The following is a 24598-nucleotide window of genomic DNA, read 5'->3' on the forward strand; positions in this document are numbered from 1 at the left end:
TTGTACTCTTGCCTTTACATGAAGGGGTTAAAATATGAGATTAAGTTATGGACATTTTAGGAATCATTATTTTGGCAAGGCATATTTATCACAGCATATTTTTAAAAAGCTTTACATACAAGGGCGACAGACAGACTGAGGAGAGTTTGTTGAAGACGTTTCCTCTCAGTGAAATTACAACGTAAAGAATGATTCCCTGTGGACTTCTGGACTGCGTTGTCTTGTACATGGATCAATATCTGTCTGCAGCTGGCTTTAACTCTTCAGCTTGTTGCCACAATATGCAACCTGAGGCTCGTCGGCGTGGAAATGACGTGTGTGTCCGCACGTTTTGGCGAGCCCATAAAGGATGGACTGTCCTCTGTGTCGCACTGAAGGAGAGCGCAAGACAGCAGCAGCAGACAGAGCGCGTGGGACCAGATACAGATACCAGTTTTGGTTGAGGAAGATAACTGATATCATATTTTTACTGCCTGGCGCACAAAGTGGAGGATCAACCAGGCGAGCACCCTCTGTTAGTGTGTGTGTGCGTGTGCGTGTGCCACCCAGGGGACACACAAATGTGAGCGACGCGCACGAAAAGGACTCAGGTGCAGAGAAACCAAACTGGCGGCGCACTTAGGATGCAGAAGTCACCAGTGGAAGATGCAAACTTCTTATCCAAATTTTTCTTCTGGTAAGACGTGTTTCATTTTGCATCCTTAGTCTGAGGATCTGGAGCTGTCTGTGGGTGGCAAGGTGCAGCTCTGCGTGTTTCCTCACTGTCGCCACATCATGTTGGAGAGAAAAAGTGGGAATCAGTTGATATTGCCAATAAGTAATACGTGCTCCACTTGCTTCAGTCGGTAGTAATTATTGCGTCTAAGCGTGTCGTGCGTGTGATGTCAAACTTTGGGTTTGTTTTGTGGAGAAATTAAAGTATCAAAACCTTAGAAACAATTGTGATGGTGTTCCGAAATGTTGTCACACCGTCACGGACCGTCTTCATGTCATGTTTATCAGAATATATGGAGATTATGATCACAGTTCACTCAGAAAGTGCCAGTGAGACGGAGGTTGTTCGCGTGATCCGTGCGTAAAATGCGTAAAATGCGCATCTGAGAGTTATAAACTGTGCGCTTCGATGAGGTTTGTTCTAGAAAGCTCCGTCAGGTGAGTGTAGACGATCTTTGATGGTTTTGTGAAGCATGGTAAGAGTTGTAAACATCCTTACTAACTATGTAAAGTGAACAGTTTGGATTTAAAGTGCGACTAGTGACTTTTTTTATATTCCTGCACTGTCCTTCATATTTGAGGCACCTGAATCACTCAAAAATGAAATGAGAACGTCAAAGGATATATGACCTGATATTTCCTCTCTCTTCACACTAATGGGACCTCACAAAGAAAGATCCAGACACAAAAAGTGAGATGATGTAAACCGTTACGTGTCACGGTCTTTCTTTAAACTTATAAGTCACAGGAACAAGCAAACATGTGACTGTATCTCCCCTCTCTGTCATTAGTCTGACTGTGAAACCTCATGGATTACTTATATTACAGCTCACACTAGCTCACACTCCAACACAGACCCTTATGACAAAGGCTTATCCTCTTGTATATATATTCATCCAATTATGAAATGCATTTTTAATTGTGTTTAAACTATAGCTTGGGGAGGAGTAGTAGTAGACAGATGAGGCCAGCCGATATATCGGTCAGCAGGTTCTGTTGGCTGATATTGGCCCATCACAGATATATTGGTATCTGAATATCTGTTGGCCAATGTGTGTTTACTGTTACAGCACACTTGATTACCACATTTCAGGGATCATTGCAAAATATGTGTGTTTATGTAGTGTATAAGTTGGGCTCTCGAGAAAGAGAGACTGTGCATTCCTCTTATTTCAGTGCACTTTGACTACATGTGTATCGATACAAATAGATTTTGGATCCAATGTTTGGACTCTTTCTGTTGTTAAACTCTTAAGTCCTCGCTTCAAATAGATGATACCCAACAATCTGTCTAATCTGTGTTTTTTTTTTCGTGCAGGTGGACGTCACCGCTGCTGAGGAAGGGCTTCAGGAAGAAGCTGCAGCTGACAGATGTTTATAAGGCTCCTTCTTTTGATCTGGCAGACAACCTCTCTGAGAGACTCGAAAGGTCTGTGCAGTCGGTCTACCTGACTCGTGCCTTTTTTTTTACTTCCCAACACACTGACTGGTAATTGTCATGCTGCAGCCCAGGCTCATTAAGAGATTTGGGCTGTGGGAGAGCAGATCAGTAGCTGACTTCTCACGTACCGCCACCTGACAGTTCTGCATAGTGGGTTCAAAGACATCAGGTTTCATTGTAGTTTGGTTCCTTTTGAGTTAAGAAGCCTTATTGTTCATCAGTTATAAAGCAAGTTGTCTCACTTGTGTCAGTATACAGAAAACAAAGATGCCAGTCACATTGTAATCCTGTTTTACCTTATTGATATGTAAATCAAATTCCACCTTTCAGAGTCGCTTTTACATAAGCATGGTATCAAACTGCAACAATCCACCTCGTCATAAACACAGATTTTAAGTACGTCTACTCTGCACACTGTGAATCTGATACGTACGTGACCAACCTTTAATGGTGGATAAATTCGTAGAAAAACTGCAATGTCAAAGTGCAGCCGTAATGTTTTTCATACTTGGCCTGCGTGTGTTTACAGTCACCATCCTTCCCTCACAGCAAACTTAAAATATGGGCTGGCATTTAAACAGGACTAGACATAAACCAAACCTGTGTGTGCCAAACAAACAACCAGCCAAAGATGATGGACAAGGTTAACTCTTCTCTCTACTTTCAGTTTGTCCATCTCTTCTTTCTCTCTGCACCTCTCAGGGTCTCTCTTCCCCTTCTTCACTCCCTTTTCTCAAATTAAATGATGAAGGGATTTGCTTGACTTTTTTTGGTCTTTATCATCTATGCAGCTGTCAGTCTGTTTACCTTCTGCTGCTTCTGCAAAACAGCATTGCAGCATTCTCCTAAACAACTGAATGGGGACTTATTTTAAAATGTAAAAGAAAAAAAACAACATAAAAATGGCTCCATACAACTCATCCGACATAATCCAAGTCCCCGGAAGCCTCTATATTCCACATTGATTTGAAATGACATTACTCGATACACGGTCGAGCTTGTGAACTTACTTCAGACTTGACTGCACTAACGCCTTCAGCTTAGCAGCTGCAGGGGAGATTTCAGCTTTCAAAAGATTGTAAATAATGTCTTTTCAAATCAATTTGGGATCTCAGAAATGTGTTGTGGACGACAGAACTTCACCTGACTTTCAATCAGCATGGAGGTGAGAAGATAATGACTACATTTTCAGATTTGGGTGAACTTACCCTTTAAATTCATCACTTTTCTTCCATTTCTTCCTTTTGCTTCTTTTTCCTCTCAAACCTTTTCTTGTACTGCTCTTCTAGCACTAAATAAATGCCACATCTTTGACACATATTTATTTTCCTAAAACCAGAGAGGAGTAAGATATTAACCCAAAGACTAAATAGCCATGTGTCTTCTTTCTTTTATTTTAATTTTTTTTCACCATGCCTAACAACCACACAGTGTCCTGCATTGGCCTCACCTCTTGGTTACCCAGGGGCCCGCGTCACGCTCAATAGTGCCAACAAGCCAGTTAATGTACGCGGGTGTTAAAAAGTCGACCTTTAGAAAGGGCCCGGTGCCCGCCGGGTGATGAATGAGCAGTGGTGGGTGATTTTGCTTTCATTATTCCGATCAGGCAAACGGCGAAGGCTTCTGGGAATGTGAACTTTACCTTGTATTACAGCATGCTGTGTACCCTCAGTCCCTTCATCACCCCATCCGATCAGCTCTGTTCACTGAGCTTTACTGGCATGAAAAAGGACTTTCAAAGGAATTAGACTTTCCAGGATTCACCTGCCCTGTACGTTGACATATGGAAGGACTGGAGCTTCTCTGTGTGCCTTAATAACCCATCAGGTTCAAGTCCAGGAGCGTCATGTTGCATGGCTTATTTTCTAACCATTAAGCAACCAATACTATGTCAACAATATTACACAGGGGTTTTGTGGTAGTCTTCTTTTCACCCTTTTTGTTTGGACTGATCGGTAATCACCTCTGTTCAAGGATGCACCATCACTGGCAGCAGTTCTGCTTGTTTCTAAGGCTTGGTAGAGCCCATTGTTGTTCAGCTTCAGGATATTAACACATGTGACAGGTAAACACTTAATACGCCATCCTCTTACTCTGTTTATATGGTGTTCATCCTATTGGTCTCCCCTCCTTCCTTTATCTTTGTTCATCCACTTGTTCTTCCATCACTCTCCGTGAACTTGTCAGCCAAATCACCCCGGTTATAAATGACCCTCTGAGAACAATGCAGCTACTTACTGTAGCCGAAACTGTTTGCCAGGGCAGTTGTGGGAAGTTAATCCAACAGGGTGGTAATAAGGACACCAAGCTTAAAGTTACAGTAGGCAATATTTAAAAGTATGTTTAGGAAAAACTACACATCACAAATGTAAAGTTCAGCATAGACAAGAGGGTCTAACAAAAATACTGAGAATACTGAGCACTGATAAATCTTCAGATCATTAGAGAAATAAACAAATAAGATATTCATTTTCCATTCGGCATTTTACTTGTGATGTGTTTTTGTGTGTTTGTAAATAAATGCACAGCTTCTCATTCTGTGACTGAATCACCAGCCACAGTTAAGGAAGGACTCTTACAAACTGGACTGCTGGTTTGTTGCCAGAGTAGTAGTAGACAAATAGAAAAGCCACAGCCAAACTTTGCTGGCATTTGTCTTGTGGATGTGTTATTCTCCCACCCTGCCTGCACTGCTGTTTAACTGTGTTGTAACTCTGTCCTTCCTGCAGAGAATGGGACAGAGAGGTGGTGTCGGCCAAGAACCAGCCCAGGCTGTTGAGAGCGCTGGCCCGCTGCTTCCTCGGCCCTTTCGCCTTCTTTGGTGTCCTCCTCTACCTCGGGGTGAGTCTGTCGGTCTGTCAACTCTGGAGGAAGCAGATTTGGCATAACTAGACCTAGGAAGTGTGGTATTAACTCTGCCATGAGCATTGAGTTGCAGATATAAACTCATGAGTTGCATGCTCTGTTCAATGTGATGTTGGGTTTGTTTAATTTGTAGCTAAAAGCAGAGAATCAAGTTTTAATCTGAGCTGTTAATATAAAGGTTAGACGTAGATTATAGATGTGTATCATTCAAGCAATCATGTCCCAGGGTTAGACACACATTTCCCTTTTTAAAGGTATAATATGTAACTTGTACGCATTAAAATGTCTAAAAATTACAAATCCAGAGAAATTGTAAGTTTACTCAAGGTAAAGTAAACATCAGATTATACGTCAGACAGTGAGGAAGGAAGTCCGTGAAAGTGACTAAATGTAAAGTGACTAAAACTTTATGGGGGCTAAGCGGAGAGAGGCACTCGAACAAAAAGTCCCATCCTTTGGATAGTCACAGAAAATCCAACCGGAGTCCTCCACAGAGAAATCCAAAGTCCAGAGGCATTAAACAACTTAAACAAATTGTCCACAGGCTTGTATTTGCAACCAAGAGAGACGGGGAAGCTCTCATTTTTCGCGTCACAATACAATTCACACACAGACGGCCAATAAAAAAGTGATAAATGCATGTAATTTACCACAAGTCAGGTCAGATAGATTTTCATCAGCAACGGTACTTGTTTAACAGTGCAGAGAACAACTCCCATTATACTACGCTACTTTACTAATCTTATCATTATTATTCTGTGGATTAACTGTTTTAGCATTTAATAAATAAATTAAAGAAATATTGAGAATCATAATGACTTACCAGAGCCTAAATTGGTGTCTAGAAGCATTCGATGTACAGTAACAAAACAAGAAAAGGCAGCAAATCATGTAATTTGTCTGAGTGTAATTAGAAAATGTTTAGTATTATACTTTTACACAGATTTGTTCTTTAAATTATTGATCAGAAAGTTTAATATTCCAGTGTATGAATGCTGCCTGAGATTTATCTCACTAAAAATGAAACTATGGTCAACATTGTCACCATCAAATAATTAATGTCTAATTAAAAAACATACACTAGTATTTGATAAACATAATATCAGGTCATGACGACACTTCCCACAGTTCCCACCAATCACACGCTGCTGTTTCACTGTATGTGGTAGCTGTTAATAGTGTTTACAGTGTTGGAGCGGTGAGGGACTGTAGAGCCACAGTGCCATGACGCACACAAACATCACAAGCATGTCGCACCACAGTGTCGCGAACCCATCTCACTGTCCCGGACTTATGGGAAGGTGGTGACAGCAGCCGTTACGTCAGCTGGTGCAGTTGGAGGTGGTTGCCATGACGACAAGAATGCCTGTTAGATGTTAAAGAGGCTGTGTGGGGGCAAACGGGAACGCTTTAGGGAAGGTTCAGTAGATGCCAAAGAAGTTTGTGGTTGTTTGATGCTCTCAAATATTTAGCAGAATGTCGGGTATGTTACAGGTAAATGCAAAATTGCGACACTGACGTCCTCTTACAGTATATCAGGCATTTTGCTGAGCTGGACATGTCCTGATCCAGATGTGGATGTGGAAAGAAAACATTAAAAAAGTAGATCAAATCAGTTAATCACTTCTCTTATTGTCTTCTCATCTCTTGGTGTAGGAGGCTTCCAAGACAGTGCAGCCTCAGCTTCTGGGTCGCATCATCGCCTCCTTCGACCCGTTCCACGCTCCCGAGCGGAGTCAGGGATACTTCCTGGCTCTGGGTCTCTGCCTCCTATTCACTGCTCGCTTCCTCCTGCTGCAACCTGCCATCTTTGGCCTGCATCACCTGGGCATGCAAATCCGCATCGCTCTTTTCAGTCTCATATACAAGAAGGTAAAAGGAGCAAAGGGTGTATTTATAGACCTGAGCCTCTCTTTATTCATCTAAAACCCAAATCTTCCCTCACAGATTGAGACAGTTTTCTAACCTTATTTCTTGTTGTTAGCTTTTATTTCTCGAAGCTCTCACCAGCGATTAAAAGTAGTCCAACATTTACTCTCGTCCGGCCTCTTGCTTGGTCACTGTGTCTTTTTCTCTTCTTAGCTTCTCATGTCAGTGTCTTGTTTGGTCTGTTGCCCCCTGTGCAATCGTTGTAATCACCTGCAGTCCCCCCAGTACTCTGAGCTCCCAGTCCAGTCCGGACAGAGTTGGCTGGCTGCAGGGCTAACTGAGCTAACTCGCTAACAGCAACCACAGGTAGCAGCAGTTGGCTGTTACTTTAGCAACAAGTAAAGCTTTTTGTCCATCAGAACACTCCATAAATCACTGAGATTTGAGGCAGAACAGCCAGACAACATCAGGTAAAAAAACCTGAAAACATTTTCTACATAAAATATGATATATAGTGTGTGATGTAGTCCAGCGTTATGTACCTCTTGCTGGAGATTGTACCTTCTCACCCAAGTTACACAGTGCAAGAACAGACATTCGGGGTACAGAGTGCGAATAACAGAGGCACAATCCTCCCTATTACAAGCCAATGTTATTTTCAGGTAAAATAGTTGCGTAGTATTGTTTGAATGACAGTAAAAGTACAATTTTTGACTCGGAAATGTTGTGGAGGTCATGTGTAATGTCTGAAAACACTGTGGCCTTTTTCTCTGATTACACCTGAATCGAACACTTGACACTTGAAGTCACTGCTGTAACAACCAGTTGTTGGTACAAAACAACTCAACCCAGCTGATAAGATAGTAGGACAGTTGTGTGTGTGCATTTGTCAGCTAGTTTTCTTCTATTGATATTAAGATGAGACAGAATGATCAGCTGAATGCTTTCAACTTGTTTAGCATGCATGACTGAATGTTTGCGTCTCACATGTGGAGGTCCCGTAGAGGCGTGGCAGCCTGGTGTCAAAGCGTGGTCCTTTCAACCGATTCACTTTCTCCCTTTGTGCTTTAACTGACCCCTGACCTTTGACCTTTTCAGACTCTGAAGCTGTCCAGCCGGGTCTTGGATAAAATCAGCACTGGTCAGCTGGTCAGTCTGATGTCAGCCCACCTCAACAAGCTGGATGAGGTGAGAAAACTCAAGCCTTTTGTGAAATTACATACAGATTTTTTGTTTTTTCTTTCATTTTACATTCCCATAAACCACTAATCTCTGTAATCACTGGCAATTTTAATGCTCCGAATCCAAATGTAAGGTACCTGTCATAAACTGGCTGAGTTGCAGCTCCAAGAAACACATACATCTTACTTTACTCTAAATTATTTTCCACAGGAATGAAAAACTTTCAGATTAAAACCAGTGAAGCATGAATATAAGATCGATATATAAACTCTGGGCTCCTGCTAATGGTGAAACTAAGCTAATAAAAATGTTTTACACCAGTTGAAACAATGGAGATTTGTGATTTACAGGAAAAATTTGTTTTCAAGTACAGAACCTTTGAAACCGACTGTTGGGTGTGAATTGCTTCCCATTGTTTGGGTACAAAAGTCAAGTCACTATATGTCAAAGGAACAATCCAGTAGTTTTCCACTCAAGAGTAGCTGGGAGAAAGTTTTTGTCTCTACAGGAAGGATGAGGGAAAAGAGAACTGACAGCTCACACCCTCCCTGACTTCAGAGAGAGTCTGTTTTATGACCAAACACCTTCATACTGAGGGACAATTAGAGAAATATGGACCTAGAACAATACACAGACATATACAAACACAATTAGGGTTGTGTATCCAAACAAAGTATTCTGTAATTGTGATTTGGTGTTGAAAAACACATTGCTGAATGCAAGCCGTGTGTGTGTGTGTGTGTGTGTGTGTGTGTGTGTGTGTGTGTGTGTGTGTGTGTGTGTGTGTGTGTGTGTGTGTGTGTGTGTGTGTGTGTGTGTGTGTGTGTGTGTGTGTGTGTGTGTGTGTGTGTGTGTGTGTGTGTGTGTGTGTGTGTGTGTGTGTGTGTGCTGAACTCAGTCTTGCCTCAGGTCCCACTGAGGCGTTGAATGTGAAAACACCCTGCAACCTGCTTTGAGACAATTATCACCTGGCTTTGCCCAACGCACCACTCTCTTCTTATAATGACTGGTTAAAGTTACAAGTTGATTCCCTTGTAGGCGAGTGGATGAAAGGGAGCTGTGAGTTTCTCACCTACAGTACAGCTCAGGTTCATCAGCACAGTTGCTGACTGGATGAAAGTAGATTCCTCAAAAGTTTGTTTGATACTTTGTGTCTTTCATGACTATTTCTCCAGTTGCTTTTCTGCTTTCATACTTTTGATGCTGTCCTTAGTGTGTTCAGTCATTGTTATCGTGCATTTATTCATTCCTCTGCACTGCAAATATAACTTTTGCTTTTAACATTATCAAAATAATAAGACAACTCAGTAAGTAATCCTGCAAGAGTTCCCTGTGGTAAACCCTGCACTCTGACCTCATCGAGGTATATGAAGACGTGTCTCATTGTGTGGACAGTCACCGGTGTGCCACAGTTGTTGCGAAGGCTTTTCTTTTACCACAGGATAGGTTCAGTAATACTCAAAACATGTAGTATGCTTTTAATATCACATCCTCACTCCTCCAGTCAGTTTAGATTCTCTGCAGTTCTAAATTATTCTGTTTAGTAAGAAAAAAACATATTTTTAATCTTAATTTTATCAAATTTTCCATAGAAACTATTGCAATTGATGGAGCATAATACACACATCACATGGAGGTGCAAATACTCATATAATAGCCTTGCAAAGCATAACTTACTGTACTATCTACCTGTATGCTCAATATGTTTCAGTCATGTCTTCACATAAATATGTTTAAATACACAGTTTCTGTTTGATGCTAGCATAGTTAACTGTTTCCCTTTGAGGCACATGACTAAGTTTATTTTGCTCATGTTGATCTAAGCTAACTACTATCCTTTGCTAACTTTATAAATCGAGCTTTCAAGACTATAGTAGTGATTGTATTCCTTCCTTGTATTGACCTTTGACCTCTCTAGTTACCCTATGTATATTACTGTCTTCTCTGTGTATGTTTATTCCAGAGTTTAGGTCTGGCCCACTTTGTATGGATCACTCCCCTGCAGTGTATACTGTGTGTGGGTCTGATATGGGAGCTGATCGAGGTGAATGGCTTCTGCGCGTTGGCAGCTCTGACTCTGCTTGGCATCATCCAGGCCTGGCTCACACAGAAGATGGGACCACATCGGTGAGGAAACACTACCACACATCCACTCACTTTATATAATTTATATCAGTTAGGGGTGTCGATCAAAATGAGCTTTCAGTTTCGATCACTGAATTTAAACATGTTACATGTTTCTGTTTGTGTATACAGAAACCTGCATCTATGATGCTGCTGCTGTAAGATGGTAATGTAAAACTGTGTCCTGCAAACAGGGTGGAGCGAGGAGGGATGATCAACCGCCGCCTGGCTCTCACTTCAGAGATCGTGGAGAACATCCACTCTGTGAAGGCATATGGTTGGGAAGAGGTGATGGAGACCATCATCAAAAACATCCGGCAGTAAGACATCAACACACACGAACTGTATCACAGAAGAAACATTTCCTGAAGCTATTTTCTATTCTTTTAATTCCCAAGTTTACCTTAGTTTACTCATATTTGCTGCATGGCTGACAACAATATATCTGTTGGTTATATCAAAAATAAATGAACAAAAAGTGTTAAAGCATTTGAAAGTTGGGTATTAGTGGGCTTAATAAAACTGTTTTTGTCCTTCAACACTACTGTTGAAGTGGACAGCAGCATCGCTCTAGTTATACGTAAGTTCACATACAGTATACTCCTAACCTTTTAAGTCATCCATTTCTCAAGTATCTCTTTATACACAGCATGGATATACTGTATTAAACTGAACTGAGAAGGGAAAAAGAAGAAGCAAGAGACGGAGACTGTACTTTGACTGTACAGTAGAAATGAAATCAACCTGGTGCTATAGTTGAGAGAGAGATGTTAAAACATGTGGTCAATCGGCAGAACCACGCTGGCTTCGCTGGTGGATGTCGGAGCCAGAATCATGATTGCTGTAATTGACAAGTACAATAAACGTATGAGAAAGAGTTTTGGTGTCATAGTGCAGAAATATGTTGATAAGTATCAGAGCAAACGCAGAGCCACCAAGGCTTCACATTTACCTGATAAAAGCAGCTGGAAACACTGACATGCTGTTTTACCAAAATTCCTTTTTGGCTGTTGGTTGCTCTCTAACGATTATTTCCATGCCACCATGTTTATGAAACTTCCTCTGCCAGACTAAATGCAAACTGAAATTTCTTCTGAAAACTGAAAAACCTTTTTGTTCACACTTCCTATCCCTCCTCAGGGACGAGATGACGCTGACGAGGAAGATCGGTTCTCTGCGTTACTTCTACAGCGCCTCATACTTCTTTTCCGCCATCTTGGTCATTGTGTCTGCCATCGTGCCGCACGCTCTCAGTAAAGGCATCATCCTTCGTCGTATTTTCACCACAGCCTCCTACTGCATGGTGCTGAGAATGACGCTGACTCGCCAGCTGCCAGGATCCATCCAGATGTGGTACGACACACTGGCACTGATCAAGAAGATAGAGGTGAGTCAGAGTCAGAAAGGAGGGGGCACGGCTGCGAGAAATGTTATCAAAATATTCAGTCTAAAAATGTCAGTTTAGGTGTCAGCCTTCACAGCTTGTGACAGAATTGAGTAGTACATAATAAATGTATGTTTAACACTATTGTACCTCCCTTTGTTTCTTTTCTCCAGGAATTCCTGATGAAGGAAGAATACAGAGTCCTGGAGTACAACCTGACCACCACTGAACTGGAGCTGGTGAACGTGTCTGCATCCTGGGATGAGGTTTGTTTGTCTTTGTGTGTCAAAAAATGAATGAGACAAATAACTTTAACTGAACATTTATACAAAATACTGTATGATTACTGTTGCATTTTCTCCACCAGGTGAGACCAATGTTACCTAAATGCAAGTAACACCAAAAATAAAAACACTGACATCCCCATTATTGCAAATCTCAGTTTGGCTTGATGGTAATAAAAATAGAAGCCTGTTAACTGATCCTTATCTGACTCTCAAATGTCGATATAGGTGTTGACCCCAAAAATCCAGCATCAGTCAGGTAACAGTACATTTACTGTAAGAGAGTAAAGAAGTTAAAGTTCCCACAACCCCTAAATCCACCATGCACTACAGATATAATAGTTAACTCCTCACCATCACAGGGAGAGAGGGTAGTATAATATAGGTATATAGGCAGAGGCTGTAAACTAAGTCTAACAGGTGTGATTCATTGACCACCCAACACCGTGAGAAAACCAACATCCAACTGTGTTTTTTTCCGTTACTTTGCATAATTAATTATCTCAGTGTCGTCACCAAACTTTGCCTTTGCTGGGAACGCTCTGAATCTCCCTTTGAGATTCAGAGTTGTGTTCATCACCTAATTCCCAGATTCTCCTCTTGCCTTCTCCTCTTCCTGGAATGTGCCATTCGCAGATGAATGGGAGGGGTGTAGCCTTTCTTTACTGCTGACAGCATGTACGTCAGCTCATTAGAATGAGAATCGCACAGACAAACGTATACAAACCACAGCAAGTCCCGGCATTAGAGGAACGGTGACCCATAAAATGTCACAAGGGGTCAATGATTAAGCCGGCGAGTCAAGCAGAGTTCCCCTTTTCTAACATTGAGATGTGTCAGCCATTAATCTTTACAGAGGCAGTGACAGATGAGGTGAAATAACGCCATTGTGAGACTTTGGAGAATCTCTTGTTTCTCACAGCAGTTTGGCCTGGTGTCACTTTCTGAAAGCACAGCATGACGGACACACTCACTCAGCCCTGAGCAGGCAGTTATGTAAACTAAACGAAAAACACTAATCTGTTACATGCTATGCACGCAGTCACACACAGAATAATGTATAGTAAAGCGTATTATTATACAGTGTTTGAAAGAATTTTATAGTGTGTTGTAAACCTGGGGGTTGGGACCCCCAAAGAGGTCATGGGATAATTTCCAGGGATCATATTCTGTTTAACATGCCTTGAAAAATTTTACTCTCAAAAAGCTGTATGAACCCTTTATGTGATATAATAAATATCAGTATATTTTTTTCCAAAGAGGAAAATCTGGAGTTCTTTTTATTTTAGATATTAGAGATCATGTTAAATCTGTATTAAAAGTCAAGAGTGAATATTTGATATAAACATGGTATTCACGGGCAAATTGTTTGTTTCAATCTACCTTAGAGAAAATGGCTTAATATAAATAATATGTTTTATAGTCTTTGGTTCTCATTAAGTGAAGACTGTAATGTTGAACTCTGCAGGGCATTGGTGAGCTGTTTGAGAAGATCAAGCAGGAGAACAAGGCAAACGGACACATGAACGGTGACGCTGGCCTCTTCTTCACTAACCTCTATGTCACACCTGTCCTCAAAAACATCAGCCTATACCTGGAGAAGGGAAAGATGCTGGCGGTGGCTGGATCCACTGGTTCAGGAAAGGTACATCAAAGACATCAGTGTTTCTAGAGACAATGCCGAATCTGCATGTGTTACGGAATCGGTCTACTGTCAAATGTTACAAATGAGGTGTAACAACATTTTCAACCATTCCCTCCAGAGTTCCCTGCTCATGATGATCCTGGGAGAGTTGGTGCCATCAGAGGGTAAAATCAGACACAGCGGTCGTATCTCTTTCTCGCCCCAGACTTCATGGATCATGCCGGGGACGATTCGAGACAACATCCTGTTTGGCCTGACATACGACGAGTACCGCTACACCTCGGTCATCAAGGCCTGCCAGCTGGAGGAGGTAGCTTCACTTTATCAAACTTCATCAACTTTTTGTCTCCCTTCTTCTTTACATCTTCTGTTCTGCAGATGAAGTGGATTTCTGTAGGTATGTTTAGCACCTACATTACGTCTGACAAATTCAGAGTCACTTTAAATCTGTGAAAGAGATTAACAAGTATATATCGCTATTAAAATATTTCTTTAGTTACAAAGAACTTTTCTCTGGTAAATTCATCTCTGCCAGCTTCTCTCTTTCGTTGGACTGATGCTCTCTGCTCAGTTGTCTGTTTGGAGCCTCTGCGAGGCGTCAAGTAGGTTCAGGTTTCCTCAGTCCACATTTGCTCCATTATGTCCCTCACACACACAAAGACGGACATACTTGCACATTCTCTGCCTCTCACAGTGATACACAACCACACACACTCGCACTCTCATAAGCCTCGGTGTTGAGTGACGGCCCCTCAGCAGAATAATGTCTCCTCTGTTGCCATGGAAATCTGTCGTTATGTCACTGGGATGGAATATGAGCTTATTGGTTCCCAGTGACAGAAACTTTAACACAGACGAGCAGTTTTATGGACAAACTGTCAGTCCTGTGTGCTTGTTAGATCTGTGATTCAATATTAAACCTTGGGTTGGTAAGTTATCTTAGAAGCATTTTTTGTCGTATTTGTTGAAAATCTCCTGGCATCCTGACAACAAATTAAATGCTCTGACAAATAAAAGAAAAGAAATCCAGTATCTGTGGCTGTTGCAGATGGGACATATAATCAAATTATTATTATTATTGTAAACCTATCTTTGGAATATTAAATAATGAAAATGTAGTACACTACAGTGATGTAATACATGAGTAATGGACTGTCAAATATATTTGAACTACCACAACTATTTAAAAACTGAAGATCAAATTCTTGGAATCAGGGATGTACAAGTTAATGCTGATAAATCAATGACATTTTTTTTTAATCATGTTGAAATCCTAAATACACTTGTTTGGATTATTTATACTGAAATCAATGCAGCGGCTCCTGCAGAGGGTGACACCATCATATTTATTTACTACCACCCCCCATCTCCTGTGGCACTGACAGCACCCCGGTGGTTTTGACAAAAACACAACATGTTGTCACAACAAACAAAGCTGGCATGCAATATTGACATCTCCATGTCTCCATTTTGCCTTTGAGGGGAGGTGTCAAACTCTGGCATGAGGCATCAGTGAAACTGCAGCAGTCCTGCTGTATACTGTATGGAAATGACTCAGAATGACAGGAAGTGTTGAGGCGATTCCTCTGAAGTTTTGCCTCAAAAATGACAGCTTACCTTCACACAGTGTTGAGGGTGATGCATTGTTTGGGTTAGGGTTGCCATGTTAAGTGATTGCTGGCATTGCAGTAGGTACATTTTAAAATTATTTAAGATAAAACATTTTGATGCAAAAAACAATTCTTATTTAAAGGCACAATCTTTGTCAATATTTCTAATCAAATACATTTAAGGTTTTCTCTGATATTTGCGTTTTTTGTTTCCTAAAATGATGACTTAAAATATTCACATCTTAAACTGCAGTGTTTACAGTACTCATGTAACACCTGTAATCAATCTTGAGTTTTTCATTTTTTTTGTGTTGGGGCAACTGATTTGTTGATGTGATCACAAATTGTGCCTCTTAAAAAACTTGGTCTTTATCGGCTGATATGACCTGATCGTCACTCGTAAATAAGATGTTCGGCAGTAAAAGCTTTGTAGTAATTTTGGGGCTGGATGATATAATCTTTAAAAATTAATAAAATAGTTATTGGCTGTAATGCACCTTAACACTGGTTGCCACCCGGAAAAGCAGGAGAAGAAGAAGATGTAGTAACTAGCTAGCTAGCTACTACCACAGTCTGCGGCAAAACGACAGACTCTTCCCACAGTGTGAGTGGATATTGCGATAATAGTTATTGTGAATTATTTGGACTACAATAATCGTAGTGAAAATCTAATATCGTGACAGGCCTAATTTCTATTTTCAAATCCTCTAAAAAGCACTTTTGACCAGATATCTCTGAGACTTTCGATAAAGAATCATCAGTAATGTGGATATAATGACTAAGTATTAGAACAAGTACAACAGTCTGGTCTTCAAAAATTTACATCACTTTACTGTAATGCAGCCTTTAAAACCAGGAAAAGACAACACTTATGCCATATCAAAATATAAAAATATCCAACTTCTAAGACAATATATAGCCTCATATCACGATAACGACATAATGTTCATACAGAAGTAATTTTCAAGTAAAATAAAAGGATTCAAAGGTTACCAGTAGCTTCTAAAAATACCAGTTCTTAACACTAATCCTCTTTGCTCTGTCTTACCAATCACTTGGTAGAGATGACTCAACATGAGGAAAGAAAGTGCTCACAGGATTTTCTACTTTAGGAAAAAATCCCCAAGGCAACCCTGTCAGACAGGAGTGACAACTGGAGCTGATTTCTCCAGACAGAGACGAGGCGTTTAGTGGGCCTGTGACTGTAATTCCTCACTATTGTTGCGCCCTGAAGCACCAGACAGACTGCCGTGGGTGGTCCTCCCACTGTAAACTCATCTGTAGCCTCCTCCAGCCTCTTGCTGCTGACCCAGCAGGTGCTTTTTGTTCACAGCGAGACACACAACATGCGTTTTTATTATGCTGCCTTATTTTACAAGCTGTTAAACAACATGTTAACTTGATTCCCTATGCACTCCTGTCAGGACAGCGGAAGCTGCCGTTAAAAAGGTAGGAAGTTTTAATGATGATAAACGTGTGCTGTCACTTCATCCTCATTGGTGTGGGCGTCTATTTTCATTATCAGTAACCACCAATAATGCACTATATGTCTCTACCTGTGACATCCTTCATGTGCTCATCCAATCTGTGGTTTGTGCTTTTTGTGTGGTTTGAACTTGACAATGATTCTGTGTCTACGTGAACATGAAATATTTGCCAGGTAAAAGTCATTTATAGGACTGTGTTTTGAGCTTTGGTGTTTGGACATACTTGACTTACTGGTGTGTTTTCCATGCAAAAACGGTTTCATTTCCTTTCCCAGAATACATTGGAAAGTCACCAGATTGCAAAGATCATCTTGACACTAAATATTTGCACAAACAACACCTTGAATAAAACATGACGAAGGACTTTTTAGCCATTTTCTCTCTTTTAGGTTGACACAACAACATAGTGTGTTAAACTCTTCAGCAATGCAGGAAGTCAACATCACATAAGAGGAAACTAGAAACAAATAGATTAAGATCATTAAGGAGTAAAAAATAAATATGTTGGAGCACTAAAGGACAACAAGATGAGAACCTCACACAAGAGGAATAAGAAACCAATTAATAGATTTAGAACAGTAAAAGAATACTAGGCTACGAAGAGTAAAATAAATTACAAGAGGGTGGAAAGGAAAAGCAGAAGTGAACAGAGACATAAAATACTTATATTAATATTTTGCTTTTTCGTCAACCTCTCAGCTGTTACACAGACCATCTTGCTGACGTATTAAAGGTGATGACATATGTATTTGCCCCGCTGACCCCTTGTTTTCCTCTCCAGGACTTCGCCTTGCTGCCTGAGAAAGACAAGACGCTCCTCATCGAAGGAGGGGTGACCCTCAGCGGCGGTCAAAGGGCTCGCCTCGGCCTGGCTAGGTACTTCCTGTCACTACTGAGCATCTGTCAGCATGCCTCATTCACTCCCTTTTATCTGTCAGCGAAGACCACTTCTACACATTAGTCATAATTACAGTCTTTGCAAAACAACATGGCCACATAAAGGTTGCACAAAGGATTAAAAATAGAACATGATTTCGGTTTTGAGTCCTAATTGATGAAGAGATAAATATAGGAAGTAGTGAGTTGTTTTTTTTTAGAGATCATCAATTTAAGAGTATCTGTGGTATAGAGCAAGCATATTAAATGCTACATTGCATGAATCAAAGACACTAACTGACTGAAGAATACTCCAGACAGCCTTTTTCCCTTCACTTCTGCAACTTTAATCAATGTTAGTCGTTTGCATAGACTGTAGTTCACAATCACTGAATCAAAACATCAATTTCAGGGCCGTAAACTCATCATCATTATCAATATCGTCATGACCAGCACTTCCAACGTAAGAGGTTCCACTCCAAGCCAATAAAAACATCTACTAAATAACTTGTTCAAGTATTTCAGATTTTATGTCTTTGGCAATGCTTCAAGTCTTAGTATTGGTTCCCAACGGTGTAAAAAATCAAAACTCTACTGTACATAATAATAACCTGCCGAAGCTGATCACCATCACTTATCATTCTTATCTCTTTGTCTGCAAGCACAGACTACTACTATGTGTTTTATGGTGTCTGGTTGTAATGACGAGTGCTTTTACGGCCTCAGTAGAGCTTTATTACTCCATTAAATCTGTGTGAAGATTACAGACACTCTCATATTCCCATGCATTATTTATTGGTTTAGTGTCCTGGCATCAATTTGTTGCCACTCTTTGGTTTTTAGCTTCTGCCGTCACTGTAAACACTCACTGGAATTGATTTATCCTCGCAGGGACCCAACTTCCTCATTTATACCATTTTGATCTTCTCTTTCTGTGTCTATTGTTTCCGTTTTCTCTATTTTCTCCTATCTTAACATTTTTGTTGTATCTTAACGGTGAACATTCTAACCTTTTCTTTGCCTCCCTTTTACTCTGACTCACTGTGTGTTTTCTCCCTCAGGGCTGTGTATAAAGATGCAGACCTCTACCTGCTGGATGCACCTTTCACCCACCTGGACATCGTCACAGAGAAAGAGATCTTTGAGAAGTGTGTATCCCAACAGAGAGTCTTTCATGTGGAGGAGGTGGGGGGTGGTTGAGCTAAAGTTTAAGGTCAAGGTTATCTCTTGTTGTGTCAGACACACTCGGGTTGATGGTGGTGAGTTACGGCTGCTTCATCGCACTGTAACCTTTTCAGGAAATGGGATTTTTTTGAAGGGAAATATCCTTTGATGAAATAAGGAGTTTGGAAATCTTCCAAAGGGGAGAATTAGGCAAAATCACTCTTGTAGTCAAAGTCTGATCATAGGTATGTTAATAAGAACATACAGTAGCTTGTTAAATTCAAGTGCTGGTTTTGCTTTAAAGATTTGACACATCACTCTGTCTTTTGTTCTTGATTTTAGCATCTACTCATTTGTTTGTCATGCTTTGTTTAAAAAGTATGTAGGGTAACATTTTATAATAACCATCTTTAATAAATGGTAAATTTATAGCTAATTAAACTTCAGTTAATAGCTATTTTACGGACGCCCTGAGGGGCAGGTGAGGTTTTTTTTTTTTTTCTTGTGATCCATTTTCCACGTCTGAAGTCTGTTTATTACTTGAGAACTGACTGAAAAAAACATGATGTGTTTTGTTTTTTTAAGGAGAAAAGAAATGTCCTTGTGTGAAACTTAGTGAAAAAAAACATTTTTACACCAGTTCTCAAGTCATAAACTCAGGAGAGAAGCAATGAAATGCTTCACAAACATTTTATAAACATTTATATTGCTTGATAAGTGGTTTCTAAAGTATTTCATTGTTTGTTAGCAACAAAATAGCTATCAACTAGTTTACATAGCCATAACTTTACCATTTTTTTAACGCTGCTTATTATAAAATTTAACCATGTTTAAAAGTTAACAGTTGAATAGCTTTTTTACAATCTCCTTTTTTGTATCGCTGTACAGATGTGTCTGTAAACTTATGGCCTCCAAGACTCGTATTGTGGTCACCAGCAAGTTGGAGCATCTCAAACGAGCAGACAAAATCCTGCTGCTGCACAATGGAGACTGCTATTTCTATGGCACCTTCTTAGAGCTGCAGGCCCAGCGTCCTGACTTCAGCTCCCTCCTCCTCGGCCTGGAAGCGTACGATAACATCAACGCAGAGAGACGCAGCTCCATCCTCACGGAAACTCTCCGCAGGGTCTCTGTCGATGAAACAGCTGGCTTCCGAGGCCCAGAGCCAATTCGTCAGTCATTCCGCCAGCCACCCCCTCCAGTAATCATCTCTGGATCCCAAGGACATCCTGGAAGTGATGGCTACCCAGAAAAACGCAAACAGTCTCTAATCCTTAGCCCCCTGGCAGCTGCTCGCAAGTTCTCCTTCATCGGGAACTCCCAACAGACTGCAAATCCTCCCCAGTCCAGTACAATAGAGGATGGGGTTCGTGAACTTTCTGAGAGGAAATTCTCTGTGGTACCCGAGGATGATCAAGTAGAGGAGGTGCTCCCCAGGGGTAACATGTACCATCATGGGCTGCAGCACCTCAATGGGCAGCGACGCCAGTCTGTCCTGGCGTTCATCACCAACTCTCAGGGCCAGGAGCGCAGAGAGCAGATTCGGTCCTCCTTCAGAAAAAAGCTGTCCATCACACCGCAGTGTGACCTGGCGCCCGAGCTGGACATTTACGCCCGCCGTTTGTCCAAGGACAGCGTCTATGACATTAGTGAGGAGGTGGATGAGGAAGACATGGAGGTAGAGTTTTGTTTGAACCTTTTCAATGCATTTTAGAGTACATGAGTATGTTTATTTTTCCAGAAGAATCAATGCATTTTCTTCACCCTTCTTCATTTTTAGGGTCAATACCCACAAAACGTACGCGATTTTGTCTCAATTCATAGTTGCTGGATTTACAGGTTCAATTTTAGCTGGGTTTTTATGGTTAAAGAGGGGTTTTGTTTCTTCACAGCAATGCTTCGCAGATGAGCGTGAGAACATCTTTGAAACTACCTCATGGAGCACCTACCTGCGCTACATCACCACCAACAAGAGCTTAGTCTACGTCCTAATTTTCATCGTCTTTGTCTTCATCATTGAGGTAAAATTGCTATCTTCAAGTTTGTTTGTCTTTGTTTTTTTTTTCAAATTATGTAAAATTAATAAACAACATTTTACCAATTCTTCATCTTTCCACCAATAGGTTGCTGGTTCAGTCATCGGCATTTTCCTCATTACTGAGTAAGTGTCATGTGAGAGACTAAAACAGCCTGAACTGTTTCCATTTCCACAATTACACAGAAATGCTAAATATTATCATTGATAAGTAGATCTCTATTGGTGGCAAAAGCAGCAAGTCTTTTTTTCTCTTCTATACAACTGACTTTGAAACTGCACAATATAAGTTTAAATATATGCTTGTTATATATGTTTAACGTATCATATAGTTTCATAGTCCTAAAAAATTAAGCGACCATAAAGTATCTTACAGTACACAAGTTTTTACATATTATGCATGCATATTTCAGTCACGCAATCTTTTGGGAGTTTTTATATTATAAATTCAGCTTGAATGGTGCAAAATCTAATTTGAATTCTTGTGTTTTCCTGTCAGCACGATTTGGAGGGATGGTGCCAACCCTTCATCACCCAACTACATCGATGAGCAGCACCCCAACGCCTCGTCAACCCCTGTCCACCTGGCAGTCATCGTCACACCAACCAGCGCTTACTACATTATCTACATCTACGTGGCCACATCGGAGAGCGTGTTGGCCCTGGGATTCTTCAGGGGTCTCCCATTAGTGCACACGTTACTCACTGTGTCCAAAAGATTGCATGAACAGATGCTAAGCGCTGTAATACGAGCCCCCATGGCTGTGCTCAACACTATGAAGACAGGTGATTTTCTCTTTTTAATATGTACACCTGTCTGTTAGTAGAACTACATCTGTTTAGCCATTTTAATATAGTAATTCACTACAAAGTTCAATTTTTTCCTAATTTCTACCAGGTCGGATCATGAACAGGTTCACCAAGGACATGGCCGCCATAGATGACATGCTGCCTCTGGTGCTGTTTGACCTCATACAGGTATTTAACCAACGCAATCAGTGACATAACATAATGTAACCCAGTACTCCAAAACAATAATAAGGCTGCATAACATAGCTTTGCTGAATGTTCCTACATTCACACTAAAAAGCTCTCATCAAGCTGTCATTAAGGCTATAAAGTAAGCATGCTTCACATTCATAAACTTAGCAGTGATCTCATTCTGCCTCGTCTTGCTAGCTGTTGTGTTTGTAAAGTGTTTATAAAATGTAACTGAATGTGAGTCTGATGTGAACGGATGTGGCTAATGTAACATACATCATAGGGTTCTTACCTGTCCAAGAAATATGATGCATCCTCCACAGTAGTATATAAATGTTGCACCAATCACTCAGGTTTTAGAGAAAGAAAGCACAAAAAGTCAGTCTCTTTCATTGAGACGAGGGATTGAACAAAATAAGATTTTGTATACTCAGGATAAGTTGATCGTGGTAAATTTTCCTTATTGGGATAATCATGAATCAGGATAATCGCTGATAACCTCGCATGAATTACTTGGAAAAAGCTTTCTGGCTTGATGAAGTACAGGTCTGGTTTGGTTTCTTGCTTAATTTTGAATTGCCACAAGATGTGTGACTTCTGTGATGCAATAAAAATATTTGTTTCTTTACAAAATATAAGGTAATGTGATTGCAGTATCGTTTAGTGCCATTTCAAGGGTTTTAGGCATATTGAGATGATTATCGATATCATATTGTGAATTGCAATTATCAGCCATGATAATCGTGATATGAAATTTTCATATCGTCCCATGCCCAATTGAGACTAACTGTATGTACACCCATTGAATACATTAGTATTTTTTTTTCTTTTTTCCCTCTCACCAGCTGACATTGATTGTGTTGGGCGCCATCTTCACCGTGTCCATCATGCGGCCTTACATCTTCATCGCTGCCATCCCATTGGCAGTCATCTTCATTGTCATCAGAAAGTACTTCTTACGAACTGGACAGCAACTCAAGCTACTGGAGGCTGAAGGTGAGAGTGGCAGAAGAATTTGTGTAAGTGTGAGATTGCAATGTGGTAGTACCAGCGCAATAGCTTCTTTTTGTTATAGCGAAGAGAAATAAAAAGTATCAGAGAGGACCGGCAAAGAAAATTCTGCTTGTCATCATAGCATTTTACGCAGAGTAGAATATTGAGTAAGCACATTGACCTTACAAAAAAGAAAAAAATACAAAATATACATTTGTAATATGTAAATCAAAACAAAATGTCAAAATCTTAAAATTAGCTGAAGTGTGATGAATACATTTAACTGAACATAGCAAATACCTTCTTGAATTTCAAATATGGATTAGGAAATGTGTGAATGCTGAATGCATTTAGATGTGTTTGAAATGTATTCGAAACTTGACATTCAATATACTTCATAACATATATGTATTCAAGGTTAGTCCTACAGAATGTATTTTGTCTAAAGCATGCCTAAAAGCTCTCTTATGATACTATGCATTTGGCAGCTATTTGCATTGTGGATTAAACAAAACAATACATTTGTTAAATGGTTCTTGCTGATAAAGGCAGCCATCTTGCTGAAGTATCCTTGAGTAACAGGCTGAATTTTTTACATTTCTATTTCTCTTTTATTTGACAATTTAATAAGAGTGAGAGTTGAGAAGCAGGACAACAACAGGTAAGGGGGAATATTCAGGAGTAAAAGTGAGAACATTACAGGAACGCCAATAGAGCGAACAGAGGAAGTGAGACTGGGGGCAGACGCCACAGTCATCATAACTGCCTGTCAGCAGGCAGAGCTGGTGGATGGCTGGGAGCCAGGGGGGCAAAGGTCAGGCTGAAAAACAAAAACATGACAGAGGAAGGGTTGAAGGGGAGGATGGATGTGCTGCCACAGAGGGGCGGGAACAGTTAAAGGAAGTGAGGCAGGGTGAATAACATAACCATTATCCTCCAATCAGCAAAGAGTTTGGTATCCATGAGAAAAGAGTTGAGACATTTCTAAAAGCTTTTACACATTTAACAGTTGTTTTTCCCTGTTTGAGCTTCTCATTATGGTTTTTTTTGTGATACATTTGCAATACAATCTCTTTCAATACTTTTCTCTCCAAGTTAGAGTCTTGTAATAAGTTGTATGTTGCAGAAATGATGGGAAAGGTGGTGCAATTCTTGAAAATTCCTAGAGCAGTGCAGCTCTGTATAACCGGAGGATGACAAAACAGGTCACTGGAGTTCTGACGAAGATGCCTCTGTGTGTTTTGGACTTCCCTGCTCCGCTCTCGACTCTGTCACTGAATGTGTGCTTTGGTAATGACTGCTAGGTCTTTCCGGAGCCACTGAGAGCACGTTGGGGTCAGAGAGATGAGCCGAGCTGGGATTTCCTCCAACCCCATCCTGGTGTCACAAGCAGCATGTCCAACAGTTACAGTGGAAATTATGTGTACAAGTCTCTCAATTGATTATTAGAATGTTTTCACTTTTAGCAGCATTGTTTTATTTACATAACTAAAAGAAACGTGTCCCCCAAAAGGCCAACTAAAGAGGATTATTGCAAGCAGAGAGAGACAAGATGTGAAACTCCAACTTAGCTGTGAAAAACTTTTTCAAATATATGTCCCTTCTCCTCTCCTGCAGCACGTAGCCCCATCTTCAGCCACCTCATCATCTCTCTGAAGGGTTTATGGACAATTCGTGCGTTTGGGCGTCAGACCTACTTCGAGACGCTCTTCCACAAGGCGCTGAACACCCACACAGCCACCTGGTTCCACTACCTAGCCACGCTGCGATGGTTTCTCTTTCGCTGTGACATGATCTTCGTCCTGTTCTTCACCGCCGCTGCCTTCATTGCCGTGGGAACCAACCGTGAGTGATGGGATGACTGTGGGTGGAATAATGATTCATTGTATGGATTTGGATTTGTCAATATTCAAAATAAAACACCATGTGCAGATCTACAGCACG

The 24598-nt window shown here is 40.7% G+C and overlaps 1 protein-coding gene across 1 annotated transcript in view; it reads left to right on the forward strand.

Moving 5' to 3' along the window:
• Nucleotides 1-443: 443 nt before the first annotated feature.
• Nucleotides 444-24598, forward strand: part of cftr (CF transmembrane conductance regulator) — a 36826-nt gene continuing 12671 nt past the window's right edge. The window contains exons 1-20 of the mRNA XM_073471832.1: nucleotides 444-676; nucleotides 2033-2143; nucleotides 4885-4996; nucleotides 6677-6892; nucleotides 7988-8077; nucleotides 10035-10198; nucleotides 10390-10515; nucleotides 11336-11582; nucleotides 11753-11845; nucleotides 13332-13508; nucleotides 13627-13818; nucleotides 17387-17481; nucleotides 18543-18629; nucleotides 19534-20323; nucleotides 20538-20666; nucleotides 20769-20806; nucleotides 21180-21466; nucleotides 21579-21658; nucleotides 22507-22657; nucleotides 24272-24499. Of these exons, the coding sequence (XP_073327933.1) occupies nucleotides 624-676; nucleotides 2033-2143; nucleotides 4885-4996; nucleotides 6677-6892; nucleotides 7988-8077; nucleotides 10035-10198; nucleotides 10390-10515; nucleotides 11336-11582; nucleotides 11753-11845; nucleotides 13332-13508; nucleotides 13627-13818; nucleotides 17387-17481; nucleotides 18543-18629; nucleotides 19534-20323; nucleotides 20538-20666; nucleotides 20769-20806; nucleotides 21180-21466; nucleotides 21579-21658; nucleotides 22507-22657; nucleotides 24272-24499 (3466 nt within the window). The 5' untranslated portion in view covers nucleotides 444-623. The remainder of the gene's footprint in view (nucleotides 677-2032; nucleotides 2144-4884; nucleotides 4997-6676; nucleotides 6893-7987; nucleotides 8078-10034; nucleotides 10199-10389; nucleotides 10516-11335; nucleotides 11583-11752; nucleotides 11846-13331; nucleotides 13509-13626; nucleotides 13819-17386; nucleotides 17482-18542; nucleotides 18630-19533; nucleotides 20324-20537; nucleotides 20667-20768; nucleotides 20807-21179; nucleotides 21467-21578; nucleotides 21659-22506; nucleotides 22658-24271; nucleotides 24500-24598) is intronic.

The sequence above is a fragment of the Pagrus major genome, chromosome 8 (genome assembly GCF_040436345.1).
Source record: "Pagrus major chromosome 8, Pma_NU_1.0".
NCBI lineage: Eukaryota > Metazoa > Chordata > Actinopteri > Spariformes > Sparidae > Pagrus > Pagrus major.